The sequence below is a fragment of the Periplaneta americana genome, chromosome 16 (assembly GCF_040183065.1).
Source record: "Periplaneta americana isolate PAMFEO1 chromosome 16, P.americana_PAMFEO1_priV1, whole genome shotgun sequence".
NCBI classification, from domain to species: Eukaryota; Metazoa; Arthropoda; class Insecta; order Blattodea; family Blattidae; genus Periplaneta; species Periplaneta americana.
Genome location: NC_091132.1, coordinates 40,260,631 through 40,284,287, shown reverse-complemented (window position 1 = coordinate 40,284,287; position 23,657 = coordinate 40,260,631). Strand labels below are relative to the sequence as shown.

The following is a 23,657-nucleotide window of genomic DNA, read 5'->3' as shown; positions in this document are numbered from 1 at the left end:
GACTAAATACCACTTTTTGACGCAACAACTTAACTTCTGTTTACAGTGTAATTGTAGTAGAGAAAGTCATTAATACGAATACAGTTTGAATCAATCTTTGTTTATATACATTTTGTTATCGATGTCGCAATAATGGAAGGAAATTCAGTTACCTGATAGCATTTATATGATTAAAGTCTGTAAAGCAGATAACGGTTTCTTGTTAAAATGAGATCATGTGACAGTATTTATACACGTAATATTTCAAAATGATGGGTAATCAAGTCAGTAAACTTAATGACGTCAAAACCGTTTTCTAGTAAATTCAATTTGATATGTGATTCTATGGTTAAATATAAAAACGATAAGAAATTTTACGAAGATAAGTAGTAAATTTAATAAATGCTATTGGTATTGTTCTGATTTCCTTTTAAGCCTTATAATAAGAGTGTCATTTTAATTTAAATTAGAGCTTATCAACTGGAAACTTTAGGACTAGGACTGATGAGAGATTGTTGGATTTTACGAGTTGGGTACAGCACTGGTTTTAACAATGTCTGAAAGAAATCATGATCCAGAATAACTGGGTATTCTATACAAAATTTATTTCGACCATCAATTTTAACCAGTCCCAAAAATATGTTCCAAAGAGAGGAGGGGAGGGGGTGCGTACGTGCGTGTGTGTCTCTCTAAAAGGTTATATTCAATCGCAAATTTGTTACAGATTTTTATACCATTTGGTTGTGCCTATAGTCTATAGTGTATTCATATTGAGTTAATATGCTACAGCCTTTGTTTCTCCTGTAACTGATGGGATTTTCTGCTGGGACTCGAAGTGATAGTAACAATGTATTGTCTTCCATGGTGCAATTCAAATAGTTTCTGATGAAGATGACCTGATCTTGGGTATAAATCATCGTCGTCGTTCGTCGGTCAACTGTCCGAAAACAAGTCGTCTGAACCTCACAAGTGTACCAAGAAGGCACCACTTATGAGGCAACTAGGCCAGGAGATAATGGGGTAGGGTGGCCAGTTCCTTTCCCCCTTCATTGCATACATTGCCGACTAGCTACATATTACACTAGTCAGGCTTCAGATGCACACAAACAATTGTTCTTCCTCTGACACATACCTATTATAAATCATCATACATCCTGTTTCGCCCGATAGATCCTCAAGCGTGAGTCATTTGTTGGAATGTTGTTATCGTCGTCGTCCTCGTCATCGCCATAGTCATCGTTGTCATAGTCATCATCATCATCATCATCATCTCATTTTCAATAAAATTCAACGTTAATTATGTATTGGAGTTATTTCAGGTTACACATAGGATCCTCAGAAGCAGAATCTTAATGATAATCTCCTACAGCACTTTAAGAATATGAGCAGTTCTAAATAACACAGTAATACGAGGTGAAGATCATTTTAACGGTTTTGTGCCAACCGTAGTACATCGCAAGAGAAAAAAGTATTATTATTATTATTATTATTATTATTCACTTAATTTTCTTTATGCCGTATTTTTATACGCGGAGTTATGGAGGGTCATGGGGGGGGCAATGCCCCCCCCCAAACTTGTGTCAGCTCTTTTTTTCTATTAACGTTAGAAAATATTGAATTCTAAAGATCTTTTTTGCTTTTGTTTACGATAAAGTTTCTGTGCTTAAATTGACGAATTAATGTCTTCAGATCATGTGTCTGAACTATAATATTTATTTTAAATTTCTGAATGTATCAGAATTTCTATACCTCATTTGAGGTTGTATATTTTCTTTTGTAACAGCCTGTAAGTACTCATGTGTTAGAAGTCTGCAGGTGTTCAGGCCGCCATTTGGAGAAATATGAATAACATACTGCACAACAATGCAGAAAAAAGAAAAGCGGTCCCAGTATGTGTAAACTTATAGACAAGATTAAATAAAATAATAATTAGAGTTTACATTTCATATGATATCTTCAGGAAGGTAAGCTTCATATAAAAAAGTTTCTGTTAGCACTGTTACGTAGTTTTATTGATGTGTATGTACGAGTGAGAAAAAGAGGGAGATTGTTTTTAAGTTTTGCCCTTTTATAATTTGTAGTAGACCTATAGTTCAAGCCCTGTACAATTCGATCCGAAACATCGCGGATATGGATATAACACTGTAAGAAACATGCCTTCTGAAAATACCTTTATTAAATGATCATATCCCAATATAAGTACCGTACTGTACCACGGTCAAGTTATAATGGAGGGAGAAGGTAAATGATGTCCCCCATAACTCCGTTATATGGAGATTCTATGGCTTTGCTTGCCGCTCCCCCCCCCCCCAAGGAAACGGTTCTCTCTCCCCCTACGCGTATTTAAATTTCCCTTTACAAACGACATCTTAAAATGAACCTAATTTTGATGTAAATTGTAAATGTATGTCCTGGTACGGTACTTATGCATTAAATGCAATCAACTTGTATTACATTTCGACACTTGTCAAATGAATACTATCGTGGAAATTTTTTCATAATTTTAAGGACATATTATTTTCATGCTAGAATGTTATGGAATATGAGGGCAAAGTTTTGAAATACGATCAGAACATTTCTTTGAATTTGAAGCTCACACTGTCATTTAACGAAAATATAAAAACAGTGGAGCTATTTATTAAATACAGGCTACTTTAAACATGGTAAGCATTATAATGACTGTACCAGTTTAATTTTATCATAGGCTACCTACATTTAATTCCTGTAAGTGTTTCCCAAAATCTTGTCCTTTTCTCATGAAATTTCTAAGTTGCTGAAGGTAGAAAAATCGTGTAAGTTATTACATCATTTCGCAGAGTTTTTTGTTACGATACTCTGTTTGTACTATAATGTACAAATAGATCCATCCAGATTATAAAGAGTTTTAATATATAAAAAGATATCAACAAACATAATTTAATATTAAATGTCCTCTGCCGGGTACCTGTTAAACTCGTAGTATATGAACTCCATGTTTCCAAAAAAATAGGTAGCCTACATATTATTTTGTTTTAATCTTGTATTAGTTTAGCAGATCTGGTAAAAATTATTTACATAAATTTAATATTAATCCTATGAACACACGTATGTATGAGTCCTCGGTGGTCTAATGGATATCACGCTTACCCTTACATGCAAGGTCTGTGGGTTCAAATCCAGTTATGGTCGTGGTTTTTTTATTACCGGTACAGTAAAAACATTTACCAGAGATTCTTTTTACGGCATTTTAAAGGAGTCTCTTCCTCAGTGAGAACATTCAATATAAGATTTACTTGCTCTTTCTTTTTCACGTGCAATTTAACTCATGTCTACCTGTCAATTCTTCATCGTCTCACTAAATTCGAGTAACATTAAGTAGCCCATACATACTACCATACTAATACTGGACAAAAATAAAATACTAGACAAAGGACTCAACTATGTTACGAATGGAACTTACAATCAATCATAATAATGTTTATGGAAAAGCAATTGCTTGAATTACCCTTGGTGGCTTATTGCTTACCATGCTTGTCTCAAAACCCAAAAATCACGGGTTCAAATCCAGTCGGTAATTAAATTTTTTAAAGAGGCAGTAGTTGAAATCGTTAAGAAGACTTCTTTCGAATGGACAATAAAATTAGACGTAGGCCTATCGTACTGTAAATTTAGAGCACAAGAAGGAAACGTGAGTCATTCAATAAATATCACTGACAGTCTTCCTTGTTCTTCAGGGTTTCCTGATTTACTGACTGACAATGCTTGCAGGTCAACGTCTCTCTTACAAACTAGGCTACTATGATATTACGAATTGTGATCGTGAAGCAAAGTATTATGAACAAATTTCCCGTTTGACGTAGGACTAATTGTTAACAAAAATTGTTTATGCTACATAAAAGATTGTAAGTTATAACAATTAATTAACAAACTAATGAACAAGTTACACTACCAGAATCCACAAAGATAAAGTGCTTTATTGTTTGTAATATTTTTCAGAAAGGTTAGGCCTACTTCTTTATTTTAAGATTTACTAGCATCCTCCGCTTTTGAGTCGATAAAAGCACCTATTGAAAACAATGTAATTACATAAAAGGTTCCACACTCCGCTTTTGAGTCGATAAAAGCACCTATTGAAAACAATGTAATTACATAAAAGGTTCCACACTCATTTCATAATGAAAACAGTGCACTATGCAACAGTGATAGTAAACAAGTGTCTTTGATCCCCCCTATAGGTAGGGCCTACTAAAGGATAAAATACCTATTACTGACTGTAAAATAGGGCCTAGGTACATCAGTTTACATCAAGCATTTTCGTTACAGTGCTACTCGTACACTAATTTCTGCAAGAATAACATCGACTTACTTATAAGTGCACGTCACTCTGAATCTAGTCATGATTATTAAATGTACATACAATTCTAAATTAAAGTCCAAAATATACAACTTCGCTACTCCGAGTCCTGTTGTTGCTATGAACGGTAACTTGTTAACCGTACTTTTGTGTGAATTAAATAATGCACGTGTTCAAAGGAAAATTTTGGTATGGTATACACTTATTTTGACGTTAGAAGAATCTTTCTCAATATTGGCGAAATCCCAGATTCCCATTTATTAATCCTGTCAAGATTCCAGAGAAAAAATTACTTTCAGAAAAATCCATAATACATACTAATTAAAATAATGCATTTTTATTAAGCTGGCAGGAAGTAAGAACGGTCCCTATGAACTATATTTATGAGGAATGTTGACGACGTTCAGAACAAGCTCTGCTATTGTTACTATTTTGTTCCGACATAAGCAGCTGATCTTCTGTCACAAATTGTTTACAATTGCCTCTACGAACGATAGATGATCACAAAGTTTGTTTTCTTCATCATTACTTATAATTATGAAAATCGCTACTATGTATGAAACTTACGTAAAAATATACCTGTTTATTATGTAGAACAATGGATTAGGTATGTTATGTATGGGTGGGTTGAGTACTACTCCGATGCAGCCGAGCTTATAATTGTTATTTGCATTCCTTTAACACATTCATCTTCTTTAATGCACACAACATAAATACACACGTACAAAATATAACTATTAATTGTTAGTCGTAATACTTCACGAACAATAATAACAGAAATCCGAAATTCACAAATAAGGAGCAGTTCCAACTCCCCTGGCCTCCTACAACCACTACGACGACTACGATCCCTTAGGAAGTATGCATAAGAGCGATAGAGTGGGCTATACCACAACACAGATGATTCATTCCGATAGGTAATGACGTTGCACTAGTCGCTACTGTCGTCACTACCATCGATTTTAATTAACTTCCCAGAAATGCTTGTTCATTTCTTTCATATGTGAACGCATGACATATCCTTCTCTTCTGATATTGATACGATAGATACGCCAAGACAGTGTTTCATTCCACTGCACATGACAGTACTATGGGTGATGATATGCAGGCGTCATCTATGGAGGAAATTTTAAAATTCGACGAGATCGAGTTGTCGTCAAAGTACCATGGTTTCAAACAGAAACATTGGCAACATAGGAAACAAATGAAAGCTACTCGAAACCATCGGTGATATCTCGAAGATCGTTGAAGATGTAGGTGCATAAGGTGTAAAATCTTGTAAACATTGGGAGGAGAGATCGATAAAATTTACATGTAAAGTAGAAAGATTATAAATGTTACACGTGTTTTTCAGAGCCACATAAAAATGTCTCGAGTAAGTATCGTAGTATAAATTTTTGGAAAACATAGAAGTTGTTCTAATAACCAGAACGTAATTTCATACACTGATACATTGCGTTTCCATTAATGACTCGAGAAAGGGCGGTAAAATGTCTCGTCTATGAATTGTTGGATTGTGTTTTGTCATAATTTTGATTACAATTGCTTACTGACGGAATTTCATGTTTAGGATATTCGGTCATACTTCTTATCTACTGGAGGGAGTAAGAAGAAAGATGTCAAAAAGCAAACACTAGATAGTGATAATGTGGTGCGACAGAAAAAGAGGTCCGTCATTGTTCTTGATTCGGACTCTGATGAAGATTTATTCCCCGATACAAAGAAACATAAAGGAAAAACAAAGATTTCGGGTAAGTATTCCAATGTGTGTGTACAACTTTTTCTGGAGCCCTTGTTCTTCTGATCATTTTTTACCAATCAGTTTTACTACATAGGCTATTGTAATAACGTTCTCATGGTTTTATTATTGCTTACGGTAATAAAACACCAATACTTTTATTTTATTTAGAAGTAGCTTGATGTGTAGCAATATAAGGTTCCTTTCACACCATTTTTTCGGAGAAATTAGGACACATGTACTTCTGGTGATTTTGGAAGTGAAAAGTGTCCTTTTATAGGAAGTGAGAAGGTAATTTGCCTTTGATTGATATAATCATTACTCTACAATCTCTACATTCTATTCTAAATAATGCTGATTACTTTGTTTCTTTGCTTTCAATAATGTTGATTACGAATTATCTGTCATTTTACAGGGAAGGTTGCTAATTCCGATGATTTCGGAAGGGAAATTCCGCCATTATATTATAGCAGTACTGACATTACAAAACAAAAAATCACCAGCCTTTGCCCAGCGTATATGCAGGCATAATAAAAGCCGAAACAAACCTAACCTAACCTATCATAGATTCATATATGTTGTTGTTGTTTTCTAATGCCAGGCGTTTGACAACAAAGTCATTTGACCTCTTGCAATCCAATATTTTTCAAAGATATTATCATGACGAGCCAATGAAGCACAGATTTTGAGGTGTTCCGAATCCATTTCTTGGTTTGAGTTGCACAATGGGCAGTTAGGGGACTGATATATTCCAATTCTATGCAGGTGTTTAGCCAAACAATCATGGCCTGTTGCCAATCTAAATGCAGCTACAGACGATTTTCGTGGTAAATCGGGAATTAACTGTGGATTTTGATGCAGAGAGTTCCATTTTTTCCCTTGGGATTGTGTTATCAAATTTTGTTTGTTGAAGTCTAAGTATGTAGATTTAATAAATCTCTTCACAAAGTAATACGTAGATTTAGTAACAGGTCTGTAAGTAGCAGTGCTGCCCTTCTTTGCTAAAGCATCTGCATTCTCGTTTCCCGGGATTCCACAATGGGATGGTATCCATTGGAATATAATTATTTTATTGAGTGATATTAATTGAGAGAGCATTTTAGTTATTTCTGCTGTTTGAGATGAAGGTGTGTGTTTAGAGACGATTGATAGAATAGCTGCTTTAGAATCTGACAATATAACTGCATTCCTAAATTTATTGATGTGGGATAGAAGATTCCTGAGACATTCACTTATTGCAATGATTTCACCATCAAAACTTGTTGTTCCATATTCAAGTGATCTATGAAGTGAGAAGAGACAGCACGTAACACCTGCACCGGCACCTTGTTCTCTGGAGATCAAGGATCGGTCAGTGTATAAATGAAGCCAGTTTTGTGGAGGGTACCTAATATTAATTGTCTCTAAAGACAATTGTTTCAGTATTTCAGTGTTTACTTCTGATTTCAGTATTTCTTCGTATATGTAAGGCATAACAAAAGCCGGCTAAATCGCAAAGAACAGACTGTCAGTAGGAGAAATTATCCCCACTCTTGCCACACGACAGCTGCTCTCTCAGTCTACTGTCTGCCCCAGTAGCTCACTGCCTATCTACAACCGTCAAAATGAAATGTGCATTCGACACTCACGTACTTACCATAAAACAACACTCACCTGGACACCCACACTTCGTCTCCCTCACTCACAAATTGTATTCCACACAATAATCAACAGAGCCTTGTTTTACTTTAATCAGGACCTGCCACATGATGGAGAGGTTGGTTTGGGAATGAGAGGTTAGGCCTATGTTAGTTCTCACAGAATGTCACATCGCTTCCTCTTTAGGGTCCCTGCATGCCCTGAAAAGGACCCTTTACACCACGAGGAGCAGCACTGTAGAAAAACTAGAAATTAGTACGTAACATTAGGTGAGTACACTTCAGCAATGCCTTGGAGAAAGCTGTGTAATGTATGGTTTTGGCCCCTCCATTTCTGGTACATAAAGGCAGACAAGTAGGAATCGAACATATCGCCTTTTTTCCCGTTTACAGGAAGGCATACTCAGTTTAGCATGCGCCCATAGGACCCTCAGTTGCTTTTGTATGGGCGCCTGTTGTAAGATCCTTGAATGTCACAGAGTGATTCACAGTCAGATGCTGGAACCCTTCATCGTTCAAGGTACTTATGCCTTCCAACAATCAGAAATGATCATAATCCCTGTCATAATTCGCTTTTTGATGATCCGAAGGACAACATCTTTCGACCGGAAAGAGAAAGCATTCATTAGTAGTACGGTCTATGACACCAAACACCCACTGGTCCTTGACATGTCGCATTTGGACTCGTCGATCTCGACTTCACGTCCCACTCTACCTAATTTCCCTCTATGCCTTTCCATTATCACGCCACAACTTCTCTGTAGAACAGGTACCACTGCATCACCGAATTTTTTCGACCCCAGCATGTTCCCTGGCATTCTGCTGGGACATTTTCTTACTAGAAATTCTGTGGTTCACTAAACCTAAACACAAGAGGTATTACATTTTCCTCTATGTGAGACTGGAAAGTGGTGCAGAATTTAGATCCTATTACACTTACGACCTCATTTTGGGGAGGGTTGTAAGTTTAAGAGATGAAGTTTAGGACTACATCATGCCCTAGCACCAAACTGCCCTTCTCAGGGTAACAAAATACATCCAAAGACATGTGCAACGTCACACAATACATTCCTACAATGCTATATGATACTCTCCATCGAACATAAGTAGATTCATTTTTCCCTCTGACAAGTGTCTCATAGGCGAGTGGTCTAAAGCCTTACCAATAGCATGCGTGCATTTCATAGGCAAGTTCGTCAGGTCGAATCCTACCATAAGTGAAGAAATAAGGAAAAAAGAGAGAGATGGAGCAAGGAAGAAAGAGAGAGAGGAAAGGAGACAGGATAGAGTTCTCCTTTGTCCTTCGTAGATAGTGCTTTCAGTTCCACCTTTGTCACCTAGGTATCACCCCACACAAAACCCCTATTTCCACTCTTTTCCGCTAGAGTGTCTGGTGTACTAGTAGGGGAAAAGTGGAGAATTTTGACATGTCGCTAAATGGCATTTTTTGACACCAAATGGCTTCCCAAAAATACCAGATCTGGTGACAAAATCATCAACTTGGCAACACTGGTAGTGACTGATGGACAACTGGTCATGTGTTGGTATTTATAGGGGCGGGGAGTGACACGCTCTTTTCTGTTTGGTCCACACCAGGGACTCTGATATTCACGCTCTGACCACTAGTAATCGAATGTTGGGAGTGAGCATGCACCTGAGTTCTTAAGAAAAGATGTACTGTGGTGGATAATTCGTGAAATGAAAAGTAGGTGTTTAACCTAATATTACAATAGGATGTAAAAAGAAGGGATGAGTTTGTATGTAAATGTAATGCTGTGACCAATAATTCTTTTTGATCAAGATACTTTCATTTTATTAACTGAGACCATCTCAAAATACAGTACACGTATAGGGCCCTGAGGGACTGGCAGGTATTCTGCCATATCTCAGCACTGCAGTCTAGCAAGCAGACCACCAGGTGTCACAGATGATGTTCTTGCAGTCTCATGGCACTACAGTGTGGAAAATGATCTTTTGTGTAACTCGTCAGATTTTTTTCCCTTCTGAGAAAAACGAAATGTGTTGTGTCAATAGCAGAAGCATATAATTTTCAGGTTTAATCCTGATGCTAGTGGGTGATTTATTTATGTATTTTTATTAAGATATTAGTTTATTTAAAATATTAATTTTTGTGATTATTGTAAAGGTACAGTATCTTTTCTCTGAAGTTTTAAAAGGTATTCTTTGTTTTTGGTCTACAAGATAAATGTTTTCATTACATTATTAAGCATGATAATGTTTTTCTGTTATAATATGTTTTTGAGGTTTCTCTTTCTATGATAAATATTTACTTACTGCTTTCTTTGTTACGGTATTTTCGAATTTTGAAATTAATTTCTAATGTTACGAGAACAGTTCCTTTCTGTAATGGAGTTTGATCAATAAATAATGACAAATTGTATTCATTGCTTTATGATTCGGCAGTTATTTGATAACATTTTTATTGCAGATGACTCAAAGGATAAAGGCGAGAAAAAAAGTACAAGTACAAATGATGCCAGCTCAAAGTTAACTCCTGTCAATGTAGCAGATGTATTTGGTAATAGTCATGTTAAGAGAACGGTATCTAAAATATCTACAGAGATTAAAAAGGTAAAACTTTTTTTTAGCTTTTTTGGAATATTGACATATTTGTATGAATTATATATTTCTTAAACTTTAATTTTCTGACTACATTATATATTTAATCTGTTCATATGTATTACCAATATCCCTTTGTAGGTTCATCATGTAATCTAGATATGTTAATGTGTATTTTTTTATGTACCAGTACGGTTCTAATTTAATTTAATTTAATTTACATATTGTTTGACAAGCAATATTAAAAACAAAATAATAATATACAAAAACTATTAAATGCATGAAACATAACTGAATATAATAAATATTCCAATATAAAATAAATTTATAATAATTTAATTTAATAGTGTAAAATACTCAGCATTGTCTGTCATCTTTTCGGAAATAACACAGTTTTTTAAGTCAATAATCAAAGATTTTATTGATTTTATTAAAGCTAAGCAGATACAGCAAATCAAATCTACATTACCGGCTTTCTTACCATGTCACGAGGTTGCTTTTGACATGCAGCACAATGGGTTTTTCCAGCCTCTTATTTGCTTGAAGTCAGAAAAGGACAATGCGTTGGTTTTCGTTATCAGTTGTTGCAGTAAGCCTGTCAGACAATTCTGGTGACACTTTATATTGTCGATCTTAGTCAGCTGTCTGACCTGTATTGAAAAATACGTATTTTTAACCACTATTAAATACAAAATCCAGCAACGCATTTTCCTTGTTGATTCTGTAAACTCAGTACTTATAATTTCAGTGAAGTGCCCTGATAATCAAGATATCCATTTAAAGCATTACTCATCTATTGGAAGCTAGTTGTACTTATTTAGAAACACTTCTGACCCATAAATGAATCTGTAAAGATGCTGGGTATGTATTTTGATCCTAAACTAAGGTGGAACAGCCATGTCAGTTATTTATGTAAAAGAATTTCTAGAGTAATTTATCTCTTGAGAAGTATCATGTACACGATTTCCAAACATTATTTAAAACAAGTTTACTATGCACTATTTGAAAGTGTTATTAGATATGGATTACTTTTATATGGAAATAGTTCTGACCTTCCAAACATTCTGTTACTGCAGAAAAAGGCAGTTCGTATTATAACAATGTCACCACCCAGACTATCATGTAGATCTCTTTTCAAAAATGAAAAGATTATGACAGTCTACAATCTATATATTTTTGAACTTGTAATGTATGTAAACAAGACTATTACTAATTATACAAGTATAGTAGATCTGCATCTCTATGAAACCGGAAATAATGATCAATTAAATGTACCACATGTCAGGTTGCACAAAACACAATCAAGCTATGTAATTCATGCAATAAAAGTAAATAATAAGATACCTACAAATATAAAGGCACTTCATGAAACACAATTTAAATTTCAGATTAAGAGATGGCTACAAAATAATCCCTTTTATAATCTGAATGAATTTTTTGAAAATGATGTAGTATTTTAGTTAAATTTTATTATTTTTTACTCTTTTAATATTTTAAATATTGACACATCATTTTTTATATTATTACATTGACGAGGCCTCTTGTATTCTTGTATCTTCAGGGAAATAAAGAATATGAATATGAATAAACCACTTCTTTAAAAATGGAAACCATTTTAGTTTCCTAAGTTTATTCTGCACTCATTAAAACTGATGTAACTTCTAATTACAGGTACTTACTGTAATATATTTTGAAGTATTATATCTTTTCACAGGACAGCAGTAATTTGAAACTTCAATTGGAAGATCAGCATTCGGATTCAGATTTTGAAGCCACATTACTACAAATCGATGAGCAGGAGTTAATCAACAAGAAAGAAAAAGAGAAGATGCCTGAAAAACATAAAGAGAAGTTGCCTGACAAACATAAAGAGAAGACGCCTGACAAACATAAGGAGAAGACGCCTGACAAACATAAAGAGAAGACTGCAGTAAAACACAAAGAACATATACCAGTGAAAGAGGAGAATACCCATGTGAGGGAAAAGGAAGAGACTTCTGCAAAAAGCAAACTTAGTAAATTTGCTGCAAAATATCATAATTCATCAAGGAATGACACGAAAAAAGAAAATGATGTTAAGTCTCCAAAAGAGAAAGTTGAAACTAGTCAACAAAAAATTAATCGCACGTACTCACATGAGTTATCTTCTGACACGCCCACTAAAACTCAGAAAAATAAATTAGAAGACAAAAGTGGAGTAATTATTGAAAATCATCATAAGAAAGAACAAATTTCCTCTCCTTTGACCAAACAGAAAAGCAGTGATGACAGTTTCAGTGAAGATGCATTTGAGAAAAAGAGACAGCATGCAATACAATATCAGAGGTATTTACAAAGAGAAGGACCCAGAAATCCAGGAGGAAAAGAAATTCCAGAGGTAAATGTCATGTTGTATTTGTTTCTTCCATTCTCTTTCATTCCATAGTTTATATAGAAATATTGGCAATTGAAAATGATTGTGTGAATAATAGCACAGTTTAGTAAATACAGTCACAAAGCTCAATATGTAGGAAATATGCATCCATTGACAATTGAACTTGCTAGTTGCTAGCCACTAGGATCGCTACTATTGTCTCATCACAGACCCCTTTCCTAGCAGACGACAAAATGTATTATACTTTCGTTATCGTGTTCTTTTGGAAAAATTAACACCCTCCTTCCATTATTGAAATAGGTATTAAATAAGGTTTATGTATTATTTTCATAAAGTATATAGTATGTTTTATAAACTTACCTTGCTGGATCTTTGGAAGAAAGATAATTCTGGTCTCTTTTTCTTACAATTTATAGCACTATAAACGTCTCCTCCTTGTCCCATATTATTATTCTAAATTATTCTATTTTAGCCATTAACATATTTATTACAACCGATAATGAACATTTCACAGTTTACACAAGTTGCATATATATATGTTGACGCGTATCCACTGTCAACTGCCATTATACTAGGAGCGCACTCAACTGAGTGACTTGTTGGCCGGGAATCCACAGTTATTACGTACTGCTAGCTAAGAGAATATTATATATAATATGTGCTAAAAAAATACAGAAATACCCATAAAAAGGAAATGTTGTGGAAGGAAGTTGGTGAAATTGTAGGCAAGATTTGTAAAGTATCATCTGTATTTCAACAGGGTTAATTCTATGTATATTCCAATACATTAGAGAGAGAATAATTAAAATATTATATATTTTTAAAGAAGTGTTTATAAAAAAAAGACTGAAGTGTTGTTAGAGCAGGAACATATATATAGAGTGTCAAAGGTATAGGCTATCTTCCTCGAAATTTCAACTGTTAATAATGACGATTAATGTAACTAATTATTTGAGATTATTTTAAAATTGTAATGAAGTGTGTTTTAGAATTAGTTTTGAGTTTGAATAGCTTGGACAAAAACTTGAATATTGTAACCACTATAATTTAGAATGAACGATAATTAGTTTTGATACGGATAGCTCGCTCGGAAAATAATTTAAATATATGGTATGTCTCTGTTTAAAGTGGCATAAATACAACAATGTATCTCACAGACACCATTTAGCTCTTCCTTCTTTACTAGGAAAATAAGCCTTAAACTAGTCTCCAACCTCTAATGCTAAATGATTGAGCAGAATTATTGCCTCCAAACTTAGTTAGTGCTGTCTAATTTTCTGATGACATAGGCCCTAATACTTTCGATAGGAAAGATGATGTTCGCTGTAGAGAAAACAGCTCAGTTGATGTTCGCTCGGTGATAATCACCAACGTACGCTGGGCGATGATCACCATATCTGAAACATAGCTTTAAGGTGATGTGTGAAAGCTCGTGATGGTTGAAAACTGCTACAGAAACAAGCCAGTGGCAACATTGTTAACATACACTTCAAATTCTAAGTTTTTTTTTTTTGTACATTATTTATAGTACATTATGCAACGAGCCTATAATGATAGTAATTAAGAAGCGGGTATGGATGTTTATGAAACGAGCACAAGCGAGTTTCATAATTTTCATACGAACTTCTGAATTACCATTATAGGCGAGTTTCATACGACTTTTTATGCTCGACCATATTTCTAACTTGAAATTATTCAGAGGTATACATTTTATTTGTAACTGACAAAATCGGAAGTGACCTTGTTCTAGGTCGTGAATTATGAGATGTGCGCAGACACGAAAGTATTGATTTTTTCCGAGGAACAATAATGTCATTGACCTTGATGTAATCCCGTTAAACTTGATATAACCTTGATTATTGAATTCGACATTGAAAAACGAGATGACAAATTTAATTTATTTGAATATTATTTACAATTAACGCTAATTATTATAGTAACAGAACATAACCTTCTGCGACAGTATTGGATTTCCAGCCTCCGTGACTTTTCGCTAATTCTCTTTCGATTGCATATCCGAGAATAATCGATACTTGCGGTTTTGTCATTGGCTGAACACCTGTAATCTGAGTTGTCATTGGCTGAACACCTGTACTTTAATGAGTAAGTGTACTTTAATGACATGCATTAAAGGCTGCTGCCAGATGTATAATTACTACATTTCGGCATGGTCGAGCATAAAGTTATATATTGTACATAATGTTGTTAAACATTAACTGTACCCATTAATATATCCTCTTATAATCATACCAATTTTCTAACACAATACTCCTGAAAAGATTCCATATTTTGTGCATGTCAATATAGAAAACATATTTCAGTAGGTTAAACTGTAAAATGTGTAGTTATAATAACGATATTTTTCTTTTCCTCAGGGAAAACCTGATTGCTTGAAAGGACTTGTATTCGTGGTGACAGGAGTATTGGAAACACTTGACAGAGATGAAACTGCTTCTCTAATACAGCGATATGGTGGTCGGGTCACCTCTAATGTTAGTCGCAATACCAGTTATTTAGTGGTGGGAGATGAGCCTGGCCCAGCAAAAATAGAAAAGGTATTTTAGACTAATATTCAGTTAACTCTTTCTTTTTATTACAAATTTATATACCATAAATATGCGAATACTCCGTGCATATATATATATATATATATATTTTTTTTTTTTTTCAGAATTTAGCTAAGAAAAACTGAAGTGTGCGCATTATTTGAAACACAAATTACAGCCAGTTTTTTTTTCTCTCTTAAACTTAGGGTAGGCGGATCAATTGATGGTGCAGAGTATTCACGTATATACAATACTAGATGTCATAGTCCAACTCAAGGAATATTCATAGATATTTCAGTTTGTATACTCCTATCATAACAGTCTATGTTCTGTGGCAATTCTTGAAGTCATATTACATACAGTGTTGCTATTATTATCCCCATTCAAATGGTCTTGCTTTTCAAAATAAATATTCTGATTTCATTGGTTGACAGAAGGGATAATTTTACTGCTTTGCTACCAGTATTGTTTAATGTTAAAATGAGTCATAATAATTATGCAGTAGAAAAATGATGCTTTATTTTACGAAATTATTCTTTATGCTTTTAAAACCACCATATTCCACTACTATTATCCACCATAATAACATTACAGGTAGCAATCATAGGTGTAAAGTGACATGCTTTTTATGCTTTATGGTTGCCCTAGTGATAACTTAATTATTTTTATATTGCAGGCTGCAAAATTAAACACAAAACAGTTAACTGAAGATGGACTTTTGGATCTTATTCGCACTAGTACAGGCTCATCAGGCAGCTCAGAAAAGTCATCAAAGACTTCAAAGCAGAAGAATGTGAAAAAGGAGGAAGGACAAAGTGATAATAGGTTATCCTTAAATGATAACAAACAACTTTCACAAGCTCAGACGTCATATATTAAGAAGGAAGAAAAAGTATCTGTACCTGGTAATAATTTTTTGTTTAATACTGTTGAACCATGAAAAAACAAGCACAGTTTAGAATGAAAACTTAATTACAAAAAAGGGAAATAACAACTGTCACTTCATAATGAAAATTTTGTAGTCTCTAACAGCCCCTCTCCAACACCATCATTTTGTATACCTATGTTAAATACTTGAAGAGCTTACATACCTTATCATGTCCCTTTACTTTTTTCAAAAGAATAATTGTCCACCACCATGGACTCTCATAGATCAGTTGCCCAGTTGTACCAAGAGCTTATTCACATTTTTCTCATTCCCAGAAACTGTATATTAGGTGAAGAGAGTTTGTGCCTTTGCATCTTGATTTTGGAGGTATTTCGTGGAAAATCCAGTTTCTTTAAGGTGCTGGTAGTTTTCAGGGGTATTATAGATAAGAACTGTGATAACTTATACTTTTCAGACTTTATTTTCTTCTTTTTTATTATCATCCACACCACAAAACAACAGAATGAAGCACATTTTAGGATTGCAATAAGAAAAACTGCGATATTAGGCAAGTGTCTTGTAAATTATATGAGCAGTGTCAATTCAAGTCTGATATTACAAAAATGATAGAAAGATGTTTGCTGAACATTTTTGTAAAATCTCCTAGACCATCTGTGATATTGGTGACTTGTACATTCCATAAGCATTATATTACTGTTTTGAGATCCATATATTTCAGTAGTTTTTCAGTTTCTTTGTTTTATTTCTGTCAACTGGAATAGCTATGTAAATAATCTTGGTGTTACTGTCATATAAATTATATTGTCTGATTTGTTTGTGTCTAATTTTCTGTCAATTTTTATTGAAATGGTTCAGAATACATTGTTACCATTTTTTGTCATGACAGTTTTTGGATCATGCAATATCATTGTTCAGTTATTGTTTCATTATTTTTCCTAGCAAGATAATAGATCCTGACAGAGCAGTTGAGTAGCTTAGTTGGAAGAAGAATTAGCTAAGGACTAGTAGGTTCAGAGTTCAATCTCTGATGGTGGCGGGATTTCTCTTGTTGCTAAAACTTCTGGCATGGCTCCTACCAAATTCAGTACCGGGTCTTTCCAGGGTGTAAAGAGGTGGCTAGGATGTGGTGCCAACACCACCATCTTATTCTAGTGTCGAGGTCAAGAAAGTGTGATGTTCTACCTCCATGCCCCCATACACCTTCATGTCATGTGAAGAGGATACCTTTATCTTTAACATCCTTATGTGACGTGGTCTGTTCTTATTGCTCACCTCATAGCAGTTACGAAGAAGATTGTTTGAGAATGTGAAATTAAGCAACACTGACTCATACACTCAATTGTGTACACATCAATTCAGTAAGGAAGCGTGGTTCAGATTTAAGGATAGGTAAAATCTATTTTAAAAAAACATGCTTTCTGATTCTGTAAATATTCATTATGGCAAAGACTTCCTTGAATTCTGCCAACACCAATTTTGCATTTAGGTGTACTGTATTTTTGTTTGTTAGTTATGTTTTAACAGATGTTAATCACAATTTTTTGTCTGATCTTTTAAGAAAATGAAAAGAAAGCTTCTATTCAACCTTCACCACCGAAAATGTCTACTAGCATCAGTCCTGCAACAAAGGAGCAGTCTCAGCAATACTCTTTGTGGGCAGACAAGTATAAGCCAGTTTCCACCAAACAGATCATTGGACAACAAGGAGATCGCAGCAATGTAAAAAAATTGTTGAAGTGGTTGGACAATTGGCACTCAAACCATTCGGGAAAAAAGAAACTGTCAAGGCCAAGTGAGTGAGCATTTTTCTACACTCTTTCGTAAAGTACAGTATATCAAGTATATATAATTTCGATTGACTGTAAATATCTTGCGTTATTGGTACTTCTCAAATTAGACAGAAAAAATATTAAAATAAATGTCCCTTCAGCTATTTTTGTTCTCAAATAGTTTGCTCATAGAATAGTCAGCTACATATGGTGTTGCAGAATTCTGTTGGAGAAGGAGCATGCATGTTTTTATCTTTACCAACAGGAGTCAGCAGCATCACATGTGGACTGCTATTCTATGGACGAATCTCAAGATTCATGAGCGATGCCTTATTGGTGTCATTTACGAGATTCTAGTGAGTATTCGAACTGTTGACTAAACATACATGCTCTGGAAGAACTGGAAATTTCTTGTTATCCAATGCTCAGCAAGTTGGCAATGTAGTCATTTGCCAAGAACTGAAAAGTAACACCTGGGAAAACATCATCCCTATTTCTCAATGGAAACTTCATCAGGTGATCTATCACTTCTTAATCAGGCGTGAAAAATGTTTCAAACAAGAAGATGTACAGTTTCAGCATCTTTCTTAATTTCATTGTGTAAATGATGTTTAATTACTAAGGTTGGATAAAAAGTAATGGCAACAGTTCGATATTTCTGACATGGCTTTATTCACAGGTGTACAACATTTACGTACCTTCTATATAGTCGCCCCCCTTATTTATTACCTTTTGCCAAATGTTTGGAAGGCGTCGTACACCATCAGCGCATCCATCTTTGTTGATGTTCTATATTGACCGCCCTAAAGCACGGATAAGTTCATCTCTGGTATTGTACCGGGTCCCTCGCAGTGGTTCTTTCACTTTGGTGAAAAGATTGTAATCGCGTGGATCATATCGGGTGAGTACGGTGGATGTTCCAGTAGTCCCCGTTTTCCGTCTGCCTTGGAGGTACAGCGTGGTGCAGTATTACTCCATCAATGTCATATGCCACAATGAACATCACCTTCACAGCACTTTGTGTAGGGCGCACTTTCTTCGGACGAGAAGAACCTGGATGCTTCCATTCATTTGATTGACGTTTCAAGTTTGGTTGGTTCATATGAGCGAGCCCAGGTTTCGTCCATAGTGACGATTCGTCCAAGAAAGTCGTCATCTTTCCTTTGGTACCGGTCCAACAAGGCATGTGCGACTGAATAGCGGTGCCATTGTTAAACCTCGGTAACCCAGATTGTCTTGCAGAATGTGGAGCACAGTTTTGTGACATACTCAGACTTCCGCTGCTACCTCACGTGCAGTCCATCGGCGATCAGCATCCAACAGGGAAGCAAGGAGTTGAACTGTGTTGTCCTCCACGCGGGGTCGTCCTGTACGGAGGTTGTCCTGAACGGCATCCCTGCCTTCCCAGAACACTTTAACCCATCGTGCCACTATGCGATATGGCAACGCTGCATCGGCATATGCTTCATGCAGTCCCTGAAAACATTCTTGTGCACTACGACCTCGTATCACTTCAATTTTGATCCAGGAACGTTGCTCTAGTTTTGTAAACGTGGTCTTAGGGCGCTCGCACTATCCCTATGAAAGTCAGCGTTCTACACACTGCAGTAGATTGACAGAGCTGGCTGCACTAACTCATCTAACAGTCCTTGTTCATGTCCACACAGCTGGCAACTCTCGAATGCACCAACGTCACGTGACAGCAGTGTTGCCATTACTTTTTATCCAACCTATGTACTTATATTTGTTTTAATAATATTTTACATATACGGATACTGTGCTGCATATCACTGTAGCAAGCTCTCTGCATAACTGGAGTATGTGAGCGGCTCAGCCAGGAGCTTGGTTGCCACATTGTAGTATCTATACAGTCTGTGCACCCAGTATTTACAGGTGGAGTACTAACCTGTAATTTCAGTATCATTCTTTGACCTCTGTAATAAACTGTATATCACATATTGTATAATAATAATAGTAATAATAATAATAATAATAATAATAATAATAATAAAAAACTTGAAGAAATCCTCAAATTTTCTAAATGCCGTTAAATTGATGTACTCACTAGTGTTCTGCAATGTTCGAACATGAGAGAGACAGCAAAAACATTAAAACTTCTTTTATTTTATATGAAAAACTAATTGTAAGATCTGTGCTAAAATTCTTAAGTGGTTAAAACATGATTGGAGGATGGCAAATATTTTTATAACAAGGTGAAACAAACATGACAGACCTCCTCTTGGAGAGTGAACATCTGCAAATATCGAACTTGCCATACTTGACAAACTTGAACCGAACATAGTACTTGTAATGCACAACGCTGGTACTTCTAATCCGAAGACAAGGATTTATTGTCTTACTGCACATAATATACAGAGTATGAACTGTTATTTTTATTTAATATTCATTTTCAGAATATTGACAGAAATACGTGTTCTCTGTATTACTTTACTGAAAAGGTTCTAACTTGGTATTCTTATGGCTGACCAATCATCTACCTCTTAATTTATACTCCGTAGTTTCTTTTATGCCAATTGGACAGACTTTGTTATTCAGTATTTCGTTTAGTTACAGAATAAGTATGTGCTTGACTTCATAAGATATTTTGATTATAAAATTCTGTAGGAGATTAGCACTGTTTATTGATTTTATTACAGGTCCGTGGGCCAAAGATGACAGTGGTGCTTTCTTTAAAGCAGCATTATTGTCTGGTGCTCCTGGTGTGGGTAAGCTGACACTTTTTTATTATTCTTAAAGGAAACTTCACAATTGTGTGGATTTAAATACAATATATATTACCTGTTTGAAATTAATTCGTAATTTTGATGCAGTTCTCTTATTAATTTCATAATTTCACTCTGTACTCTTCAGCGATACATAAATTTAATAATTCTGCACAGACATATTTTAGAATATTTTTAATATAGTGCTCTGTTTAAGGATTTCTAAATTACAGAAAAAAATGTAATATTTTATATTTTGTTATTCAGAGGAAAAAAAATCTTACACAGTTTTCAATTTTGTTTTTTGCACAAATTTTTTCATGATGAGAAAAATTGTTTCTGATTCCAATGCAATTGATTAAGATAATATTCAACTTGTAACCAAAATAAGAGGTTCATTTTGTTTCAAATGAATGAAAACTCGTTTAGACTAGTATTAATTACAATAATTTGTAATATGTGGTTTTAACGACATTGTGTTTGAATTGTTGACAGGAAAAACAACAACTGCACATCTTGTTTGTAAAGAACTGGGATTTGACGTAGTAGAATTCAATGCATCAGACACAAGATCGAAAAAATTACTCCATGAAGAAGTTTCTGAATTACTGAACAGTAAATCACTTTCTGGTTTCTTTCAAGGTAATTAAAATTACTCTCATCATTTTTATAGTGCTATACTGGTATGTGGTGTATGTAAGGTTTACATTTTCAGTCTTGTACTTGGAGTTCAGATAACACTTAATTTTTGTTACATATGTTGACCAAAAAATAAACGCAGTATTTCATGAAATATCAATGTATCCAATATAACACTTCATTTGAACATTTTCTCGCTGTTTCCACGTTTTCTGTTGAGAGCAGTAGTTTCTTCTCTCTTCTGAGGGATTTTCTATGTCAAAGGGTAGTTTGTGGCTCTTCTTCCCTCTGATACATTCATCCCAGACTGTTCTGTGCAATAAAGGTTGTCCTTCCAGCGTTAAAGTTTGTCTTTTGTTTATAACCCTGCTCATAACCCTTATTATTGTTTAGTAGAATTGAAGTTGTTTAAGCTTTTCATTTACTTTAAAACTGAGTTACGTGGTTTTGTATGCTTCTAAACCAAGAGGAAGCTGTAAGAGCAATTTCTTTCGTGATATACAGGTGAAGTATGCACTTCGTTGATTAGGTTCTTGAAGTCAGTGTTTTTTTTTTTTTTCTTGTTCAGAGAATATTCAAATGTATAGAGAGCTTAACTTAAAAGTTGTGGATGGATGGATCGATGGATCACTAGCTTAGCTCAGTTGATAAGAGCACTATCCATATAGTGCGTGTAGGTTCTATTATTCTTAATTCTTTATATTCATGTTAATGTTGCTACGAATAAGGAGTAGATAGTTCTGTCTTTGTTGTTTAGTTACTCAATGTTATAGCAACAAGTGGCTTTTGTAAACTTTTGTCCACTTGTTGATCTTTACATCAATAACATGAATATAAATGGTAACTTTATACTGTATATTAATTGTTTAATAATAAATTATTATAATATTTATTTATTACAACGACTTATTAAATATCATACTGGATAAAATTTTGTATTCCACACAAGATTAAACAGATTTCATGCAGTCATAGAAATTATCATCTTCATCTTGCGTCTTGGGCACTAAATATTCCACTCGTGAATAAAATTCCATTCTGCTGTCTTGTAGCTTAAATTACTATGACTACTTTTGTGTAATTTTAATATTAATCTTCGTCTTTCAACATGATATTCAGAAAATGTATCTGCTTACTCTCAGTTAAATTAGACGAACTGTAAATAATGAATGCATTAGAAAACATTGATGCTTTAGAAGAGAAGTGTGCACATAGGCAGCAGATGAATAAACAAATAACTGGCATCTAGAAAAGATTAATTTTGAACCAGGATTGCTGAATTTATGTCAAAATGTCAAATAATACACTTCAAGTAAGTTGCCACTATTAATTAGTTCATTGCTGGCATAATTTTTTGTCCTGATTGCATATTGATTTGGTTGTCTGACAATAAAGTATGTATGAGAAGTGTTATCTGTTTTATATACATTTATGGAAGTTCAAATAAGTTAATAAAGATTGTTGTGATACTGCTTGTTTATTTTTGTTATAATTGTGTGTTAATATGTTCAAACTTTATGAGTCAGCCTAGTTGGCGCAGTTGGTATAGCGCTGGCCTTCTATGCCCAAGGTTGCGGGTTCGATCCCGGGCCAGGTCGATGGCATTTAAGTGTGCTTAAATGCGACAGGCTCATGTCAGTAGATTTACTGGCATGTAAAAGAACTCCTGCGGGACAAAATTCTGGCATGCCGGTGATGCTGATATAACCTCAGCAATTGTGAGCGTCGTTAAATAAAACATAACATTTAACATTTCAGTATTTATGGACCTATCTCTTTGTGCAGTTTCGGACTAATTTATCTGTATATATATCTTTCAGTGTTAATTATGTTGTTTGATCTCTCGAAGATGCTGCAGGGAAGAAACCATCAGAAAAGCATGTTCTGGTTATGGACGAAGTAGATGGCATGGCAGGCAACGAAGATCGAGGTGGAATGCAAGAACTTATTCAGCTAATAAAGAATTCTCACATACCAATAATATGCATGTGTAATGATCGCCACCATCCAAAGGTCAGAAGTCTCACAAACTACTGCTTTGACCTCCAGTTTAGTAGGCCCCGTGTTGAGCAGATAAGGGTAAGTTGTGAATTCGTACAATTCTTTCAGTTATCTCATGAAAATTATTTAATTGTACAGGGATTATATCTACTCGAATTATAAGATTTGAGCTTAATTTTGTTACACATAAATTTATTTAAAATATTTATGCAGTGGTACTATATTGATAAATATAGTGCTTTTTATACTTACTTACTTACTGGCTTTTAAGGAACCCGGAGGTTCATTGCCGCCCTCACATAAGCCCGCCATTGGTCCCTATCCTGAGCAAGATTAATCCATTCTCTCTCATCATATCCCACCTCCCTCAAATCCATTTTAATATTACCTTCCCATCTACATCTCGATCTCCGTAAAGGTCTTTTTCCCTCTGGCCTCCCAACTAACAC

General features: G+C 34.7%; 2 protein-coding genes across 11 annotated transcripts in view; one reads left to right on the top strand and one right to left on the bottom strand.

Moving 5' to 3' along the window:
• The window catches only part of LOC138692206 (transmembrane and coiled-coil domains protein 2-like), a 47,142-nt gene extending 41,793 nt beyond the window's left edge, over positions 1-5,349 (bottom strand). For 8 of the 10 annotated variants that reach the window (XR_011330028.1, XM_069815296.1, XM_069815301.1 and 5 more), the window contains exon 1: positions 4,892-5,349. The gene's annotated coding sequence lies outside the window, so the exon portion shown is untranslated. Of the gene's footprint in view, positions 1-4,879 lie in introns of all 10 variants that reach the window. The other 2 variants (XM_069815297.1, XM_069815300.1) reach the window with 1 other exon arrangement.
• Positions 5,350-5,500: 151 nt separating this feature from the next.
• Positions 5,501-23,657, top strand: part of Gnf1 (germ line transcription factor 1) — a 38,097-nt gene continuing 19,940 nt past the window's right edge. Inside the window, exons 1-10 of the mRNA XM_069815291.1 lie at positions 5,501-5,687; positions 5,883-6,063; positions 10,137-10,279; positions 11,982-12,644; positions 15,017-15,196; positions 15,864-16,092; positions 17,635-17,868; positions 20,503-20,571; positions 21,064-21,210; positions 23,057-23,286. Coding sequence (XP_069671392.1) covers positions 5,679-5,687; positions 5,883-6,063; positions 10,137-10,279; positions 11,982-12,644; positions 15,017-15,196; positions 15,864-16,092; positions 17,635-17,868; positions 20,503-20,571; positions 21,064-21,210; positions 23,057-23,286 — 2,085 coding nt within the window. The 5' untranslated portion in view covers positions 5,501-5,678. The remainder of the gene's footprint in view (positions 5,688-5,882; positions 6,064-10,136; positions 10,280-11,981; positions 12,645-15,016; positions 15,197-15,863; positions 16,093-17,634; positions 17,869-20,502; positions 20,572-21,063; positions 21,211-23,056; positions 23,287-23,657) is intronic.